Below are 15,982 nucleotides of genomic sequence, written 5' to 3'. Positions count from 1 at the left end.
TGGATTAAGGATTTAAATAAGAAAAGGTTGGAAGCGATTAAGTAAAAGATGGAGTGTTTTAGTTAAAGAATTACTGCTATTTGTGTTAATTTATTTAGATGTAGTTGAGTTAATTGTGTATTGCCCTGCCCCCGCTCCCCTTTGAGATTAAATATTTTATTGGCTAACTATATAAAATAGGGATTTAAAAAAGATAAACAATTTAAGCCTAAATGTGGCAGCAACTAAAACCTTGGTTATGTGTCCTTACTAGCTTTTATATATTTGTATTTATCTTGCTAATATAGTAAATGTTGTAGTTAGATTGAACCATTCCCTTAATATGTGTGTGTTTTTAGCTGCGTAAATCAGATAGAGTTTTTCTATTATGAAATAATTATAGTTTTATGTTCTCCTTGGGTTAGGTTAACTTAGGGTCTATAATACAGGGCGTCAGTTTAACCTCTTCAGTATGATTCGGGTGACTTGGTTGTAGTCTGGATGATGTGCGATATGTGAGTTTGCATCTGATAGCGGGATCTGGTGGTGAGATTGGTGTGTACGCTAGAGCTTGAAAACGAAACCTATCTAGGTACTAGATCTGGTATATGGGTGTGGTGGGACCTGGGGATGGGATCTAGACCGAGACTTGTTCAATTTAAACAAGTCTGAATTCAGTGTCTGCACTTTTACTATGCACGCCTGCAACGGGAGGCTCGGCGTCATCTAACCGGGCGGCTTCTACAACTATAGCTGGGTTTATAAGATTTATTTTAAATAACTTTTATTTATATTTAATAAAATATTTAAATATTTTTATAATTTAATATATAATTATATAACAGTTACTTTTATAATTTATACAGCTTATTTAATAATTAATTAAACTTTATATAAATTAAAATACTAATTAAACTATTAAGTTTTATATTTATATTTAATTTATTTATGAATTTTTTAATAATTATATAAAATATGAAACTTTTAATATTATTTATTATAAGGCATTTAGTATTTAAAAGCTATAACTTATTAATATTTAATTTATTTAAATAATATTTTATATTATAATAAATTTATATTTTAAAATTGGAATAAATATATAATTAATTAATAAATATAATATATTTTCTTTTAAATATTCTTTATATTTAACATTTTAAGTTTTATTAAAATGTATAAATATTATATTATATATAAATTAAAGTAAAAGCAATAAAATAAAAGAATTATTTTAATTAGTATTATAAAATATTTATCTTATAATATATATATATATATATAATTATTAATACTTAAAAATAAATATTAAATTAACTTTATAGCTAGAATTTACGGTTAAGCGGAAAATGTTTGTGGGAGGTTGGTATGTAAGTAAGTAAACGTACTTTACTTACCTATATTCCACACCCCATAATTATATAAGTAGACTTCCTGCCCGCCTCTTGGAGTAAGTTTCAGTACTATATTAACTGACACCAAAGTTAACCCGCGCCGCGCAAAGCTTTTTTTGTTACACATTGTGTCATTTAATTACTTGGAAGGCTCAAGCTCATATCCATCATTGTTTCCACCTCGCCATTCATATTTTCATAAACGTTAATGAGCCTTAATAGAAATAAGCCACCAAGTTATAAAAATGCGAGTTTCAGCTGCCACGGTTATCTTTACCCTTATAGGCGCCTATACTGGAGAAATTAGTATATATTACTTTCTTCCTCTTTACCTTTTTCTAGTCTTATTTACTAATAATTCTTATTTAAAAACTTAGAGATACTATAATTATTACTAATAACCTATTTAAAGTTATATATAAGGTAATTTTACTTAATATTTCTTTCTATAAAAATACTTTCCCTAATAGAGGAAATATAAAGGGTTTTATTTATGCTTTTTTAAGCTTAAATAATATAAGTGTTATTTTTAAAGTCTAATTTTCTAAGTTGCCTAAAGAAGGTGGCCCTTTCTATAAATTAAGGTCCTTATTTTACTATTATTCTTACTAATAGGCTCTAATATATTACCTGTATGACGCCCTTATTTTCAATAATAGTAATTATACTATAATATTAATTTACCTTAACCTATTTAAGTATAGTAAAATAATCCCATATAATACAATTACTATATAAACTTACTAAATTAGCGATCTTTTAAAAAAGTACAGTAATATTATATTTAAGGTTTTTAATATTATTTATACTAATAACTATATCTTACTTAAAAAGGGTAGTTTTATTTATTTTAGAAATAAAAACTTTATCCTTTATTTTATAAATAAAACTTATATTATTTATACTAATTTTAAACCTATTAACCTTAATAGCTATAAAGACACTAAGGCTAACCACTTAGAACAACTCGTCCCCAAATTTAATTTAAGGCCTATTTTAAATACTAATAATAATATAGGAAACAAAGTTAATAAGAATACTAAAGCTTTACTAGGGAATACATTTTTAATTTTAGTGGTTATAAATGTTAACATATTTACCATCACTATCTACTATTACTATTCAAAAAGCTATCATTATTATTAAGCAAATTACTTAAGATGATATGCTGTGCACGCATTTGCCTAGAGTCGCCCTGGACATACATAGAAATCTATAGTGCCATCGCATATGCTATGGTGAAATAGGCTGAAGCTGCTAATTTATAAGAAGATAGCAAGCGTTATAGATTAAAATAAAGTCTTATTCCTCAAATATAAATTATTATAATAAACTAAATCTATCTAAATTTCTAACGTCCCATCCCTATATAACAAAAAATTCTCTATGCCAAAAAAAATAATAATAGCTTTAATTATTAAAAGACTTAATATTTATAATATTATATAAACTTAATACTAGTACTATAAATATATTTATACTTTAAGCTACTAAAAAAAATGCTATAGCTATTATTTTAATAATAAAAATTTAATTAACTTAAAACTAATAGCTATTTTAAAAATATAAATCCTAAAAATTATTCTTTTAATATTAGTACTTTTATTTAGTAATATTATATTAATAAAAGAATAATAACAATTTTATATAATATTATAATAATAAATTTAATACTTTACTTATATTTATATAATTTATTTATAATATTAGGCTTTTACCTTAAAGTATTTTTATATAATATTTAAATTAATAATACCTTAAATATAAGGGCTTATTTAATAAAAATAAAAATTTAAATTAAGGCTAAAAGTTATAATTTTAAAAACTATAAAATTCTTATTAAATTTTTAATATTTATTAAGGAATTTTACCTAATAGCCCTTAAATTTAAATGTTAAAATAATTCCATTTTTATTAACTTATATATTAAACTAATATAATTATACTAAAAAGTAAAATAAAATATAAAAATTTTAATTTTAAAATTAAAAAAATAAATAAAAGTAAGGTAATAATATAAATATTTAAATTAAAACTATATTAAAATTAATAGCTAATTTTAACTTATAATCTAATAAATATAATTAGTAGAAGGTAAATAAAAAGGGCCTTATTATATATTTCTAATAATATAATATTAATTAGTTTAAATAAAGCCAAACTAATATATTTAGCTACTATTATTTTTAATATAAATTTATATTACCCTACCTATTAATAATTTTATATTATATTTATAGCTAATATTACTATTTAATATTACTATTATTCCTTTTATTTATAATTTCCTTTTAAAAGCTTTAATACTTTTAATAAAATTTAATAGCTTATTTATATATATAATTAACTTTTATACTTTTTTAAAATATTATTTTTATTATTTTAGTTTTACTAAATAGTATTTTAAAATTTAGCTTTTATATTATTATACTATTATACTTTATTTTATAAGCATTTATTTTCTTGCTTAGCCAGCTATTTTTATATTTATTATATTTTTTAGCTAAAAAGCTATAATAATTTCTATTAATTATTATATAAGTAATTTTAAAAGATTAGTTATAAAAGGCTTATTAAATTAAATTTATAATTTATTATTAGTATAATATAAAATATATAAAATTATTATAAAAATAGTAAAATTTTATATATTAACTTCTTTAAAAATTATAATATTTTAATATATTATAAAAAATTAATTTTATTTTATTTATTTTTAAATTTATAATATATATTATATTTTATTAATTACTAAAATATATTATATTATTATTAGCCAAATAAAATAAATTTATTAATTAATATTAAATTAAAACTGCTAAAACCTTATTAAAAATATATTTAGGTAAAATAAAAGGCTAATTATAATATATTTACTACTAATTAGTTAGCTATTATTAACTTTATATTATATTTTTAAAATGTTTTTAAAATAATTTGCTAATTTAAATAAGCCTAAAATAATTTTTAAAATAAAAAGGCTAAGCTATTTTATTTTAATAAAGGCCTTTAAAATTTTTATAAATAATTAAAAAGGTATAGTTTTATATTTAAACTAGTTAAATATATAATTATTATAAAATATATTATTTTTATTATTTTTTATTTTTATTTTATTATAATTATATATAAAATTATATTTAAAACTTAAAATAATAAAATATTAAATATTTTAAACTTAATTTTATAATTATAATATAAAACTATAATTTTATAATAATTATAAATATTATATTATTTATAATTAAAATAAAATTTATAAAAAATAATTATATTAAAGCCAATTATTATATTTATTATAGTTTAAGCTAACTTTTTTATTAATTATATAAATTTAGGTTTATAAAATTTATTATAATATATATTTTAAAAATACTTTTTTATAATTAGTAAAAATTAAAATATTATATTACTAATTATATTATTAGGTATATAAAATATTATAATTATTTATAAAAATTTAAATATAAAAGAATATAATAATTTAGTTATATAATATAAAAAGCTATTTAATAATAAGGAAATTTAAATTTATTTATAAAAGTAAATTTTATTTTATAAATTAAATATACTATTAAATTTTAAAATAATTTTAATAAAACTAATAAATATAATTTTTATTTTTATTAATTAAAATAAAAATTAATAAGCTAAAAATTATTAAATAATAATTATATTAAATAATAGGCATTTTTTTAAAATTATAAATTTAGCTTATATTAATAGCATATTTTATATAATATTAATAATATTTAATAATTTATATTATATATAATAATAAATATAATATTTTTAAACCCTTAAATATAAACTATTAATTATTAGGTATTTTTAATAATATATTATTATATAATAAGTTTTATTATTTTAATTAAAATATTAAAATTAACTTATTAATTATATAGCTTATATTATATTAATAATATAATTTTAATATAATAATTAAATAAAAAATTTAATTTAAATATATATATTATATTTTAACTTAATTAAAAGTATTATATTAAATTTAATAATAAATAAAATAAAAATTTAAAATTTATTATATGCTAAGCATAAAAATTTCCTATTATAATTATTTAATAATTATATTTATTATTATTTATTTATAAATAAAATATTATAATTTTATATAATTAGCCTTTATATTTTATTTAATTTTAAACTTTATATAATTTTTTATATTATAAAATTAGTAAATAACTATTTTTATATTATATTAATAAAAGTATTAGTAATAGCCGCCTAAATAAATAATATAGTTTATATTTTATTTAAAATTTACTAAAAGTAATTATAGTAGCTTATAATTAGGTATTTGCCTATAATTTTTATAATAAATAGTAATAATTTAGCTATATTATTAATACTAATAGTAATAAAAACTTGTTTTATAAAATAAATAAATAGTAATATAGGGCTAGCTAATAAAATATTTATAATAAAGAAAGTTTTTAATTAAGTAAAAGCTATTTTATAATGCTAATATATTTTAGCAATTAATTATATAATTAGCAAATAATAAAAATAGAAGATAAATAAATATACTTTTAAGCTGGTAAAGGTTTTAAGCCTTATCTTATTTTTAGAAATTAGAGACCATTAATATATATACTTGTATATATGCGCGCGCACACTTAGCAAAAAGTAATCTATATATTTTTAAAAGGGATAAGGTAATATATATCCCGACTATATGCATTTCCACTCCTAGGGCTAATAACCAATAATAGCAATAAATAAGTGGTTATTTACCGCCTTAAAGCGGCATTTATATATAATTAAGGAACTATAAAGCATATTGCCAAATATTATGCGATTTTTTATTCCGTTATTTTTTTCTTTTCTTTTTTTTTTAAAAAGGGAAGGTTATATTAGCGGCAAATTACTTTATAGGCTTATTAAGTTAGATAATGCCTGGCATTAATGCTAATATAAAGCAATATAAATAGGGCCTAATACGGTTAAGGCAATAGTATTATACGCCTTGCTTGCTAATAAAAGTATTTTAATTAAAAACTTATTTCTTTATATTAAGTCTATTATAGCATTTATTACTTATATATATATAAATAAGCTTATTTTAGGCCTATTACCTTAGAGCCTAATATTTTATACTTAAAAATCCTTTTTCCTTTTTAAATATAATTTAGTTTTAATTTAAAATAAAAATAATAATTTAAAGCTTATAAAAAGCATTAAGACTTCCCGCTATAATTTATATAGATTTTTTTAGCTAGCACCATTTATTTATTATAATATTCTCTACTTAATTAATTATAAAGCTATAAAATTAATACAAGTTATTTAGAATTAAGTATAGTTTATTTTTTATTGTAAAACTAAGCTAAATAAGATTTTCGCGAGGGCCACATTAAATCTTCTACCCGAGCCAAGGCCACTTTTATATACTTAACTGCATTCTTATATCAGCTTTAAGTTATCTGCTATACTTAATATAGCTGCTAACTCCCCATATTGCTATAAAATATTTAAAATATAAATTATTTTAAAAGCATAAATTTAAAAAACTTTATTTAAAAAAGATCAAAGTTATTTAACTTTTATAAAAGTCTTAATGCTAAAAAATAGTAAGTATTATAAAGCAAAAAATAATTCGGGCAAATATATATTATCATTTTAACTAACTCCATAAATGCCAATAACAATAAGCACCCAATGCAAAAGAATTATTAAGAGGATTGTAGGAAAATGTAGTATTAATAGAGTTATTGTACTAGCCGCTATTGGATTATTAGGTAGTAAGAGTGCCAAAGTAATAGCTATAAATGCAACTAGCATACTATAATAGCCCCAAACCCTAGGCTACTAGTTAAAAGTATAGAAGGTTTAGGGAAGGTCGCGCCCACTATTAGCATAAACGCAACCTATAATAAAAAAGTGCTAAAAAATGGCCGCCAAGAAATAATAGTGGTGCAAATAAGGAAAGAGATCCTTGCTGGAGGGGGGTTTTTATAGTTTTGCAAGTCTGGTAGCTGAGGAAGGGAGCAAGGACGCAATGGACGGCACCTACTAGTTCTGCCACTGCTAGCTAGAGGCTTTCATTTACATTGGCATACAGTTTGGAGCAAAAGTAGCTTCCGCTTTTCCAACATTCTTCGACTTTCTAAGTGCGCCCCACACAGTGTATATTCACTGATCCCGGGCACTGTGTACGCCCTCAGCCAGGTTTAGTGACAACGGATCCTTGGTACTAAAACGTCATGGGTCACACCGAGTTTTCGAGTATGTGCTATTGACGTCAGCAGCCTCATTGTCGCCATCTTCAGGAGGCCATTATTAGAAAACAGTAAAATTGTTCCGAAGAGGTCAGATGTGTGAGCTATGAATTAATCTGCTCCCCCAGGCCCTTATCGTGCCATATTATGGAGAAAAGAAAGAGAAGAGTAATGGAGACTGCTCTTGCAATTTCGCCATTAAATTCCTTTAGGATCAGAGCTGTGAAGCCGGAAAATATAATACACGGCCTGAAGCACACCTGATGCAGATAACTGAGTTTTTCACAGCTGATGCCCTTGTTTTCCAGAGGTCAAGCCATATCCGTTAATAAGAGGACGTACTGCTGGGTGCTTAAGAGTAGTCACTTTACTTGCAATAGTGTCTGGAAACAGATTTATGGTCCGAAGATCAGTAATACGTTATGTGCTGGATAAATCAAAAGCGAGCCTTCTGGTAAAGCCTCAGTTAAGTTTCTGCTGGGCTCGGGTTAAAAATTGCTAAGCACCTAATAGCCAGCTGATAACGGGTCTCTTGTTTATCAGCCCAGAATGGATTCGTATTTCGCTACTTAGGGTCTAATAAGAAACGCGAAAGTACTGTATAAATATAGGATTAACTTTTTACTGTGGATAATAAACTTTGCAGGACGTCTATAACAGGATGAAGCATATCTAGTCTATTGTTATTAATGATGTATTTAGGAATGCCGAAGAGTTGTTCTAACTCGGTCTCCTGATCTAGGTTGAGAGGAATCAAACTATAGTCCCACCTGATCAACCTAGCATAATATACAGGAATTGGCATTCATAACATACATTTAGCCGACCTACAGAATTTTCGAGACGTTTATCAGTAGTTTCCTAAGCTATATCCCTATCTTATTTACGGCATAGACGACAGAAGATGGCGTGAGTCCAAAAGTCTTCCAAAGCGAAAGACCCAGCCGAGATGGCAGGGCGGCCCAGGATACCACATAAGGCAATAGACACACCGCCAGGTCGACAGGCTGCCAGTCGCCTCTTCTTCCGCTTTTAGTTCTGCGTTCTGCTATGCAAGCATACTCGGGGGGGCTGAGGGATGCTGTCGCTTCGCGCCTCGCCACAAGAAGGCCGCAACACCACTCGGCTCAATGTAGTTCAGAGTCAAGTCGACCCGCAACTTGTCTCCGACTCGCAAGAGGTAGCTCCAGGTCCGCAGATGTGTCTCAAGGACGGTCTAATCAATCTCGACACCATTAAAATGTATGTGTATATTACGCTTGGGACGGTCGGTTATGGAGAGGACGGCAAAGGTTTTATGTGCTCGGAGGGGCTTGTTCGCAAACTTTCTCGCCAGCAATGTGTTCAGCTTCGGTGGTGGAATTGTCGCCCAGAATGCGTTTGGAACCCAAGCTAGGTTGAATTCCGTCTATTTTGCAACTTGTTTGTTGTTTATTGTGGCCTTCCCCTCTACCGTGTAGTGTATGCAGGCTGGCCGTCGTGCATCGTACGCTCTGTCTTGGTCCCAGTCAGCCAACTGCAGGAATGACAGTGGGCCGTGTTCCGCGGGCCCTTGTGATGGCGTGGAACTGGTAGGGGTTCGATTGCGCGTATCGTCGAAAGGTTGGGTGGTTCGGTCGACGGCCTCTCGCTTCGTGGCTCGATCGTTTCGTCGACCTGGGTTCTTTCGGCGTTGAACTGCTTCCAGAAGTTGTTGTGTTCTAGAGCTTGTAAAAAGTTTTAGTAGTGGTTTGTGAATTTGAGGCCGCACTCAATAGAGTGTGCCTTGTCGGGCAGCCAGGAAGGTAGTGGAAGTGGCACAATCCAAACCTCGCGTTCAAGTTATGCTTTCCTGAAACACGAGTCAACGGCGATGGCTAGCGTGACGCCAGTCGCCGCACGGACTGCCTTTACTTGTCCTAGATGGCGCGGGGTTTCACCCTACTGCAGCCATGAGTGGAGACGTATTTAGCTTTTGAACGAGGGACGGCCCGAGAGGATCATAGTTTGACGATTGCGGCCTTGTTCTGAGAGATTGCGTACTGATTTGATAGTAGGCGTAGTTCAAGGACAGGACAGTCTGCGTCAGCGAAAAGTAAAGCTTTACGACCGCAGTCCATTTCTATCAGCCAATCCCACGCGTGCCCGCTCGCAGGCTCAGCCGCACCAGGCTAAAGGCAAGTATAATAACACTGCCCCAGCACGCCCGATCTTCTGCGTTTTTTTCTTCCTTCTCGAAAACATGTCCTTTATCTTCTTCAACGCCCCTTCGAAGAGGCAGGCCGAGCGAGAGCCACGTGCCACCCTAAGAAAGCGCATCCAACGTTGCCATGCCGTCAAAATGGAAGCTATCCCAACAGTTGGCTCGGGCGCTCCCATCCAAGTCGGCGAAGAGGGGAACAGACGTAGCCCAGACCGAGTCGGAGACCCTCGATCGCCCTCAGTCAACCGCATCCACGTCCGATAGAGCATACGGTCTGAATATCATCTGCCAAGGCTCGAGCCCAGTCGTGGAGTAAGCAAACCCCTCGAGGTCCATTAGACTTAGTCCACTGACCCCATCTGACACCAACCAGCATTGTTGCTGTGCATGGCCTCAATGGTCACCGAGAAAAGATATGGACAGCTTTCAACGGCGTTAATTGGCTCCGCGATCTTCTCCCCACCGATATCCCACACGCGCGCATTATGAGTTGGGGCTACGACGCGAACACCTATGACAGCTCGCGCGTGAGCTGCCAATATCTATACGACTACGCGCGCAGCCTTGTGTCGGACCTGCATTGAAAGCGTACTTTGACAGATGTGAGGCATAATTGGATACAGCTTGGTCCTGGACGAGTCTTCCGGCTGACTACAGCCAGTCATTACAACGTCCGATTATATTCATCGCGCATAGCCTTGGTGGGATTATAGTCAAAAGCGTGAGTATTACCATATGGTTTGGGTTGATGTTGCTAAAATAGGCAGGCTTTAATTCACTTTAATGCCGCGCAACAAAATGCACTGATAGAGGATCGGTCAATCAGACTGTTTACGTTCGGCATTATATTTATGGGCACGCCGCACCAAGGTGGCAACGGTATCTAGCTTGAATAGCTACTGCTCAACATTTCTTTGCTGTTTATTACGGCAAATGACCATATTTTACGTTACCTCGAGCGAGACTTGGAGTGGCTGCAGCAATAGCTTGGGCAATATGGGCCTATCAGCACGGCCTTTATGACGAAATTTGCCTATAAGGAATACCCAACCCCTACGGCGTTAGGCCGCTCTATAATGGTGGGTAACCCCTAAGCGTGACAAATGCCTTTTCTTAATTTATCTTAGGTCGTACCTCGAGCGTCGGCCGTTGTGCCAGGGCAGGCGGATGCTGAGCCGATTGTTATTCACGCTAACCATCGCGACATGGTTAAATTTGACTCGCAGGAGGATGTGGGGTATGAAACTGTATCGGAACACATCCAAATTATGATAAAATCAGCTCCTGAAAAGATCCAGTCACGATGGGAGGAAGAGGAGAGGGTTGAGCAAGGTTAGCTAGAGCACTATTAATACCTTGTTTATCAATACCTAACCATTATTTCTTGTAGCTCGAGATAAAAGTCTCTCCAATAGTTTTGCTCTTCCTCTTAACCTCTCCGAAGTCACGGAAATACAGACCTTTGTTGGAAGAACAGAAGAGCTTAAGAGGCTCCACCAGATCCTAGAAAAGCGGAGTGGCCGCCGTACCGCCATTGTACATGGCCTAGGCGGTATGGGAAAGACTCAGCTGGCTGTTGAGTATTTGAAGACCTACAAGTCCGCATACACTGCGATGGTTTGGCTGAACGCGAGAGATGAGGAAACGTTGCGACAGAGCTTTGCACGCGTGGCTAAATGGATCACGCGACAGCACCCTCAGGCCACCTACGTCCGATCGGCTGTTGATGGACAAGATCTGAATGACATCATAGAAGCAGTGAAGCGATGGTTTGATCAGCCGAAAAATGATGGCTGGCTCCTTGTCTATGACAACTATGACGACCCCAAGTTGAACAAAACGCACCAGAGAGACGAAACCACCAAGAGCGCGACAGGACACGGACTTGGAGCCGGGATTGTAACAGAAATGTCGGGCAAGGCGTATGATATTCGACCCTACTTTCCTAACTCCTACCAGGGAGCAATTCTCGTCACCACCAGATCATCCACAGTGAAGCTCGGGGAAAGCATCCGGTTAGACAAATTAGGAAAAGACGATGGCCTACGAATTCTTGCTTCGACCTCGGGTCGAAGCAACCTACAGGATGGTAAGTTCTTCAGTGCCATAAAGACAGCCCACTCTGCTAACTCCTGTATTTAGACAAGGCTGCAGTTGAAGTAGCTAAAATACTTGATGGGCTCCCCCTTGCACTCTCAACCGCTGGCGCTTATTTGTGTGAGGTCCCGACGACCTGGACGAAGTACCTTACGCTTTACCAGGAATCGTGGCTACGGTTACAGCAGGCAACCCCACAGCTTCTGGAATACGAGTATGCCATGTACTCGACCTGGAACATCTCATTTACGCACATTGAAGAACAAGACTCTACAGCCGCCAAGCTGCTTACGTTATGGGCGTATTTTGATAAGGACGACCTATGGTACGAGCTGTTACGCAAAACACACCCTGCTATCCCTGGATGGTTGCAAGATGTTACTGAGGACCAAATCACTTTTGAGCAGTCTATGCGAGTGCTCTGCCAGCACGGATTAGTAGATGCTGATCCAGCAACACGAGAATGCGGAACGCAATCGCGTGGGTACAGCGTGCATGGGTGTGTGCATTCATGGATACAACACGTACTCAATCACCCACCTAATCTACAACTGGCGAGAACAGCTATACTATGTGTAGCTGAGCACGTACCTGACACGACAGAGCCTGAGTTCTGGTGGGTGCAACGACGTCTGCTCCAACATTCAGATCATAGTCTACGACTGGTTGAAAGCAAGGATAATGTGGAAGATGAAGCATGGATTTTTGGGAGTTTAGCCAATCTCTACTACTACCAAGGCCGCCTAGGGGAGGCAGAGGCCATGTACCAACGGGCGCTTCAAGGGTACCAGAAAGCCCTAGGAGATAATTCGGTTAGAACATATCCTCCTGCGCTAATTACCCTAGAGAACATCGGAGACCTATTACGAGAGCAGGGTAAGGCCGAAGCTGCAAGAGGATACTATACTCGTGCTGAGTATGGTGTGGCAATTGTTCACGGGGCAGGCAGCTCACGCCATGCAGACATCGTTGCGAAGCTTCAGTCCGTTGGTTAAAACTGCTCCGTTGTCTACAATCTTCTCTTCCTGCTCTTTCCCGTAGTCTGCACAGCAGTCATCTTGTCCAACTACACTATAGCAGAATAGATCAATCGGTAGCTTATTTGTATTAAAGTGTTTCACTTGCTGTAGTATTCTATAAAGCTTTGGATGCAACCGGAGCGGTAGCTGCCGTCTCGGACTGACTATCCTTAGGTATTGTACACCAGATGGCGTGAGCGAGATACCGACGGTTTATAAAGGTCCTGGCTGTTGAGGTCGGCATGCCGCTCCTTTGCGCTGCGTTGCACCACCTCCCTTGGCCAGCAAGCTGACGCCAGGGCCTTCTAACACAGGATGTGATCGCGGGAGCATTGCATTTGTCAAGTCGGTATGAACAGAGCCATCTTATCTCTATACAGGCCACATCTGTCAACAATGTGCTCGCGCAGCAGCTTTAGCACAGGGGACGTGATGGTTAGATCTCGGCCGGCTTCGTTCGGGGCAGGGTTTTCGGGTAGCCCCACAACATCAAGGCTTTGATCGTGGCCTCCGGGAGCCAAGGAGGCTACACTGGGCCAGCCGGCTCTTTCGGGTTAAGGGCACAGGGCACGGATCCAGACACCTCGCTTCAGAGGAGGACATATGAGTCTTTGGAGGTTTCCGCATCATCAGAAGACCCAGTGGAATGCATATTCCACTGGCAAATCAAATATGCATCGCAGGCTCAACGTTGATATATTCTGCTGCAATTGTAGATAAGCAACCCTGCAATCCAGACAATTCCATGGCCTTCTCTGTGCTTACTAGCAGCGCTAACTAGCTGGTGGCCAGACACTAATGTTGGTTCGAAAATGTACATGTACTGTACCTCATCAAATCAGCCTAGGTAAATCAGCAACTTGGTCGCACTGTAGCTTCGGACAATTATAATTGGCCGAGGGCTCTGTACTTGTATAGACCTTATACAACTTTACAAGGTTGGCTTCTGCAGCCATTTGTAGATGACTAAGATCTCGCCAAGGTAGACCGATGTAACTTAAAGTCCTCCCAAAGTTCAAAAGAATAACACATTGTTTTGCTAAGAGGAAGCTACTTATACTCACAACTATAACAAAAATCCACAATTAGTATCAACTCTACTAAATATATAACCTTCACGCTTTAAATTAAGCCAGTAAAGAAAATATACCAAATCCTGCTCGTCAAAATTCCCTAAACAAACAGTATCTAATTATATTACAATCCATAAAGCCAACTATTATAAATTCGCTTTATCTAAAGGGCAAAACTAGCCTTTTAAATGCCATTAATATGCTAAAATGCCAGGAAATCAGCTATTACATATCTCTTTCTTAGCTAATTATATATAATAATTAATTTTCTAATAAAAGCTTGGTTTTAAAAGCCATTTCCAGCATTCCCTTCCCAATAAAAAATAATATATACATATAATTTACAATAAAGGTTATTTTTCATTAGGCACCCACAACTAAAATCTTGATAATAATTATACTAAGCCAAAATAGAATAAATTTAAAATGTTAATCCTTAAAAAATTTTTTATAAGCCGTTAAAAACTCTTAAGAAATTACCTGCCTTAATTAAAAAAATAAAGTTAGCAATAAAACTAGCAAAAATAATTAAAGCCTTTATAAAAAATATTCTTTAAATTAAAATCTTTAAATTCAAGCATCCCCATCTTATAATTATCGCCCTACTAGAGCTTATATATATAAAAAATAAATTACAAATAGCCATAAATATAAATATGATATAGAAGATGGTAAGGTCCTATATGGCAAACAGGCACATAGGGAGCTCCCAAGTTGTTAACTATATTAAAGGGTGATGTGTAATCCTTTCCAAGGGCCTTCTCCGTCCTTTTAGTGCTCTCTTATACATTGCCTCAGCTTCTGGAAGCTTGCACTAGTTTGCGTAAAGCTTCCAAGTTGTTGACCGTGTTCGTGGAGAAGGGGGCAACAATGATGGCCTATTGAAGGATGCCTCATTTTGGGTGAAGCATTCGGGGCCAATTGAGAACGGATTGACTAGGACGAGGGCGGGTGGCGGCCCATTGGACAGTCATGATGCTACAGGCTAAGGAACTCAAGCAGGTAGGACGACCTGAGAAGCGGATGATGAGGTGTTGATGATTCAGCGGGCTGGAGAAACAATTTGGATGGGGCCGGGGAGAACAGAACGCGAAGGCCATGATAACACGTAATGATAAGCCACAGTTTGAATCACAGTACAAATAGGAAACTGCACCGTCTTGCCGTGGCCAAAATTGGCTCATCCGTTTGTCTTTGATCCGAAGTTAAGCCGGTTGAGAAGTTAGGCAGACAACACTGCCTGACCCCGCCATCAAGTGCCTACGGGGTTGCGTCGTGGCATCTGATCCTGAGTGCCTGGGCCATCGGAACGGGTCCCTAGGGTGGTTCATAACAAGTGTATATAAATATATGTACAGTACAGTATCAAGCTGTCTTATAGAGTTATCATGATTGCCTGCCTGCTGCCTCCGATAATATGCTCTTTAATTTCCAAGCACTTCTTTTGCTCTGTTCGTATCTGCGTCAAAAATATCCGGGGCTTTTAATTATCAGCCCAGCCACCTCTTCCTATACCTTATGAGGTATAATCTTTTATAATCTAATCACAGGTATTGTACGTTTGAGTAATGCTGTTACACCGGCAGGCGACTTTTCAAGGGCATCGGTAAGTCTCGGGAGGACGTGTCCTCGGATAGGTTTCTCAAGTTGGGCCAGGATAGCTCGTGACTTTCGGGGACTGGTCGTGGAAACACGGCACAGGAAGTACAAGCACCCGCTCCTCGGGACTCCAGTGCCGCACTCTACATCGCACAACATGCAATGGCCAACTATATTCGCATGTTCGAGATTCCGTGGCTCACTGGCCACGCTATAGAAGGCGAGATGGTGTTTCCCGGTTGAGGGTACCTCTCGCTTGCCGTTGAGGGTACCTCTCGCTTGCCGTCGAGGCGGCAGTGTGGTATTCCACCAACGTGGCCAAAATGATCTCAAGGTGCGGTTCAAAGACATCGATGTCAAGTCCGCCATGACGCTGCGCGACAACGAAGTTGGCATGGAG

General features: G+C 34.2%; 1 protein-coding gene across 1 annotated transcript; it reads left to right on the top strand.

Annotated features, from left to right (window-relative positions):
• The first annotated feature begins 8,549 nt into the window (after nt 1-8,549).
• KVR01_001954 (uncharacterized protein) lies at nt 8,550-12,971 on the top strand. Its single transcript, XM_044790540.1, has 6 exons — nt 8,550-10,106; nt 10,168-10,396; nt 10,456-10,873; nt 10,922-11,126; nt 11,185-11,883; nt 11,937-12,971. Exons 3-6 carry the CDS (start codon nt 10,814-10,816, stop codon nt 12,884-12,886), a joined length of 1,914 nt encoding a protein of 637 aa, XP_044649909.1. The 5' UTR covers nt 8,550-10,106; nt 10,168-10,396; nt 10,456-10,813; the 3' UTR covers nt 12,887-12,971.
• Nucleotides 12,972-15,982: the final 3,011 nt, after the last annotated feature.

Source organism: Diaporthe batatas (assembly GCF_019321695.1).
Source record: "Diaporthe batatas strain CRI 302-4 chromosome Unknown Contig00002, whole genome shotgun sequence".
Taxonomy (NCBI): Eukaryota; Fungi; Ascomycota; class Sordariomycetes; order Diaporthales; family Diaporthaceae; genus Diaporthe; species Diaporthe batatas.
This window is presented reverse-complemented; position numbering and strand designations above follow the sequence as displayed.

Coding starts and splice junctions, on each gene's coding strand:
- KVR01_001954 (XM_044790540.1), top strand. CDS start 10,814: ATGACGAAATTTGCCTATAAGGAATACCCAACCCCTACGGCGTTAGGC. Junction 11,127..11,184: donor AGAGGAGAGGGTTGAGCAAG/GTTAGCTAGAGC, acceptor TATTTCTTGTAG/CTCGAGATAAAAGTCTCTCC. Junction 11,884..11,936: donor TCGAAGCAACCTACAGGATG/GTAAGTTCTTCA, acceptor TCCTGTATTTAG/ACAAGGCTGCAGTTGAAGTA.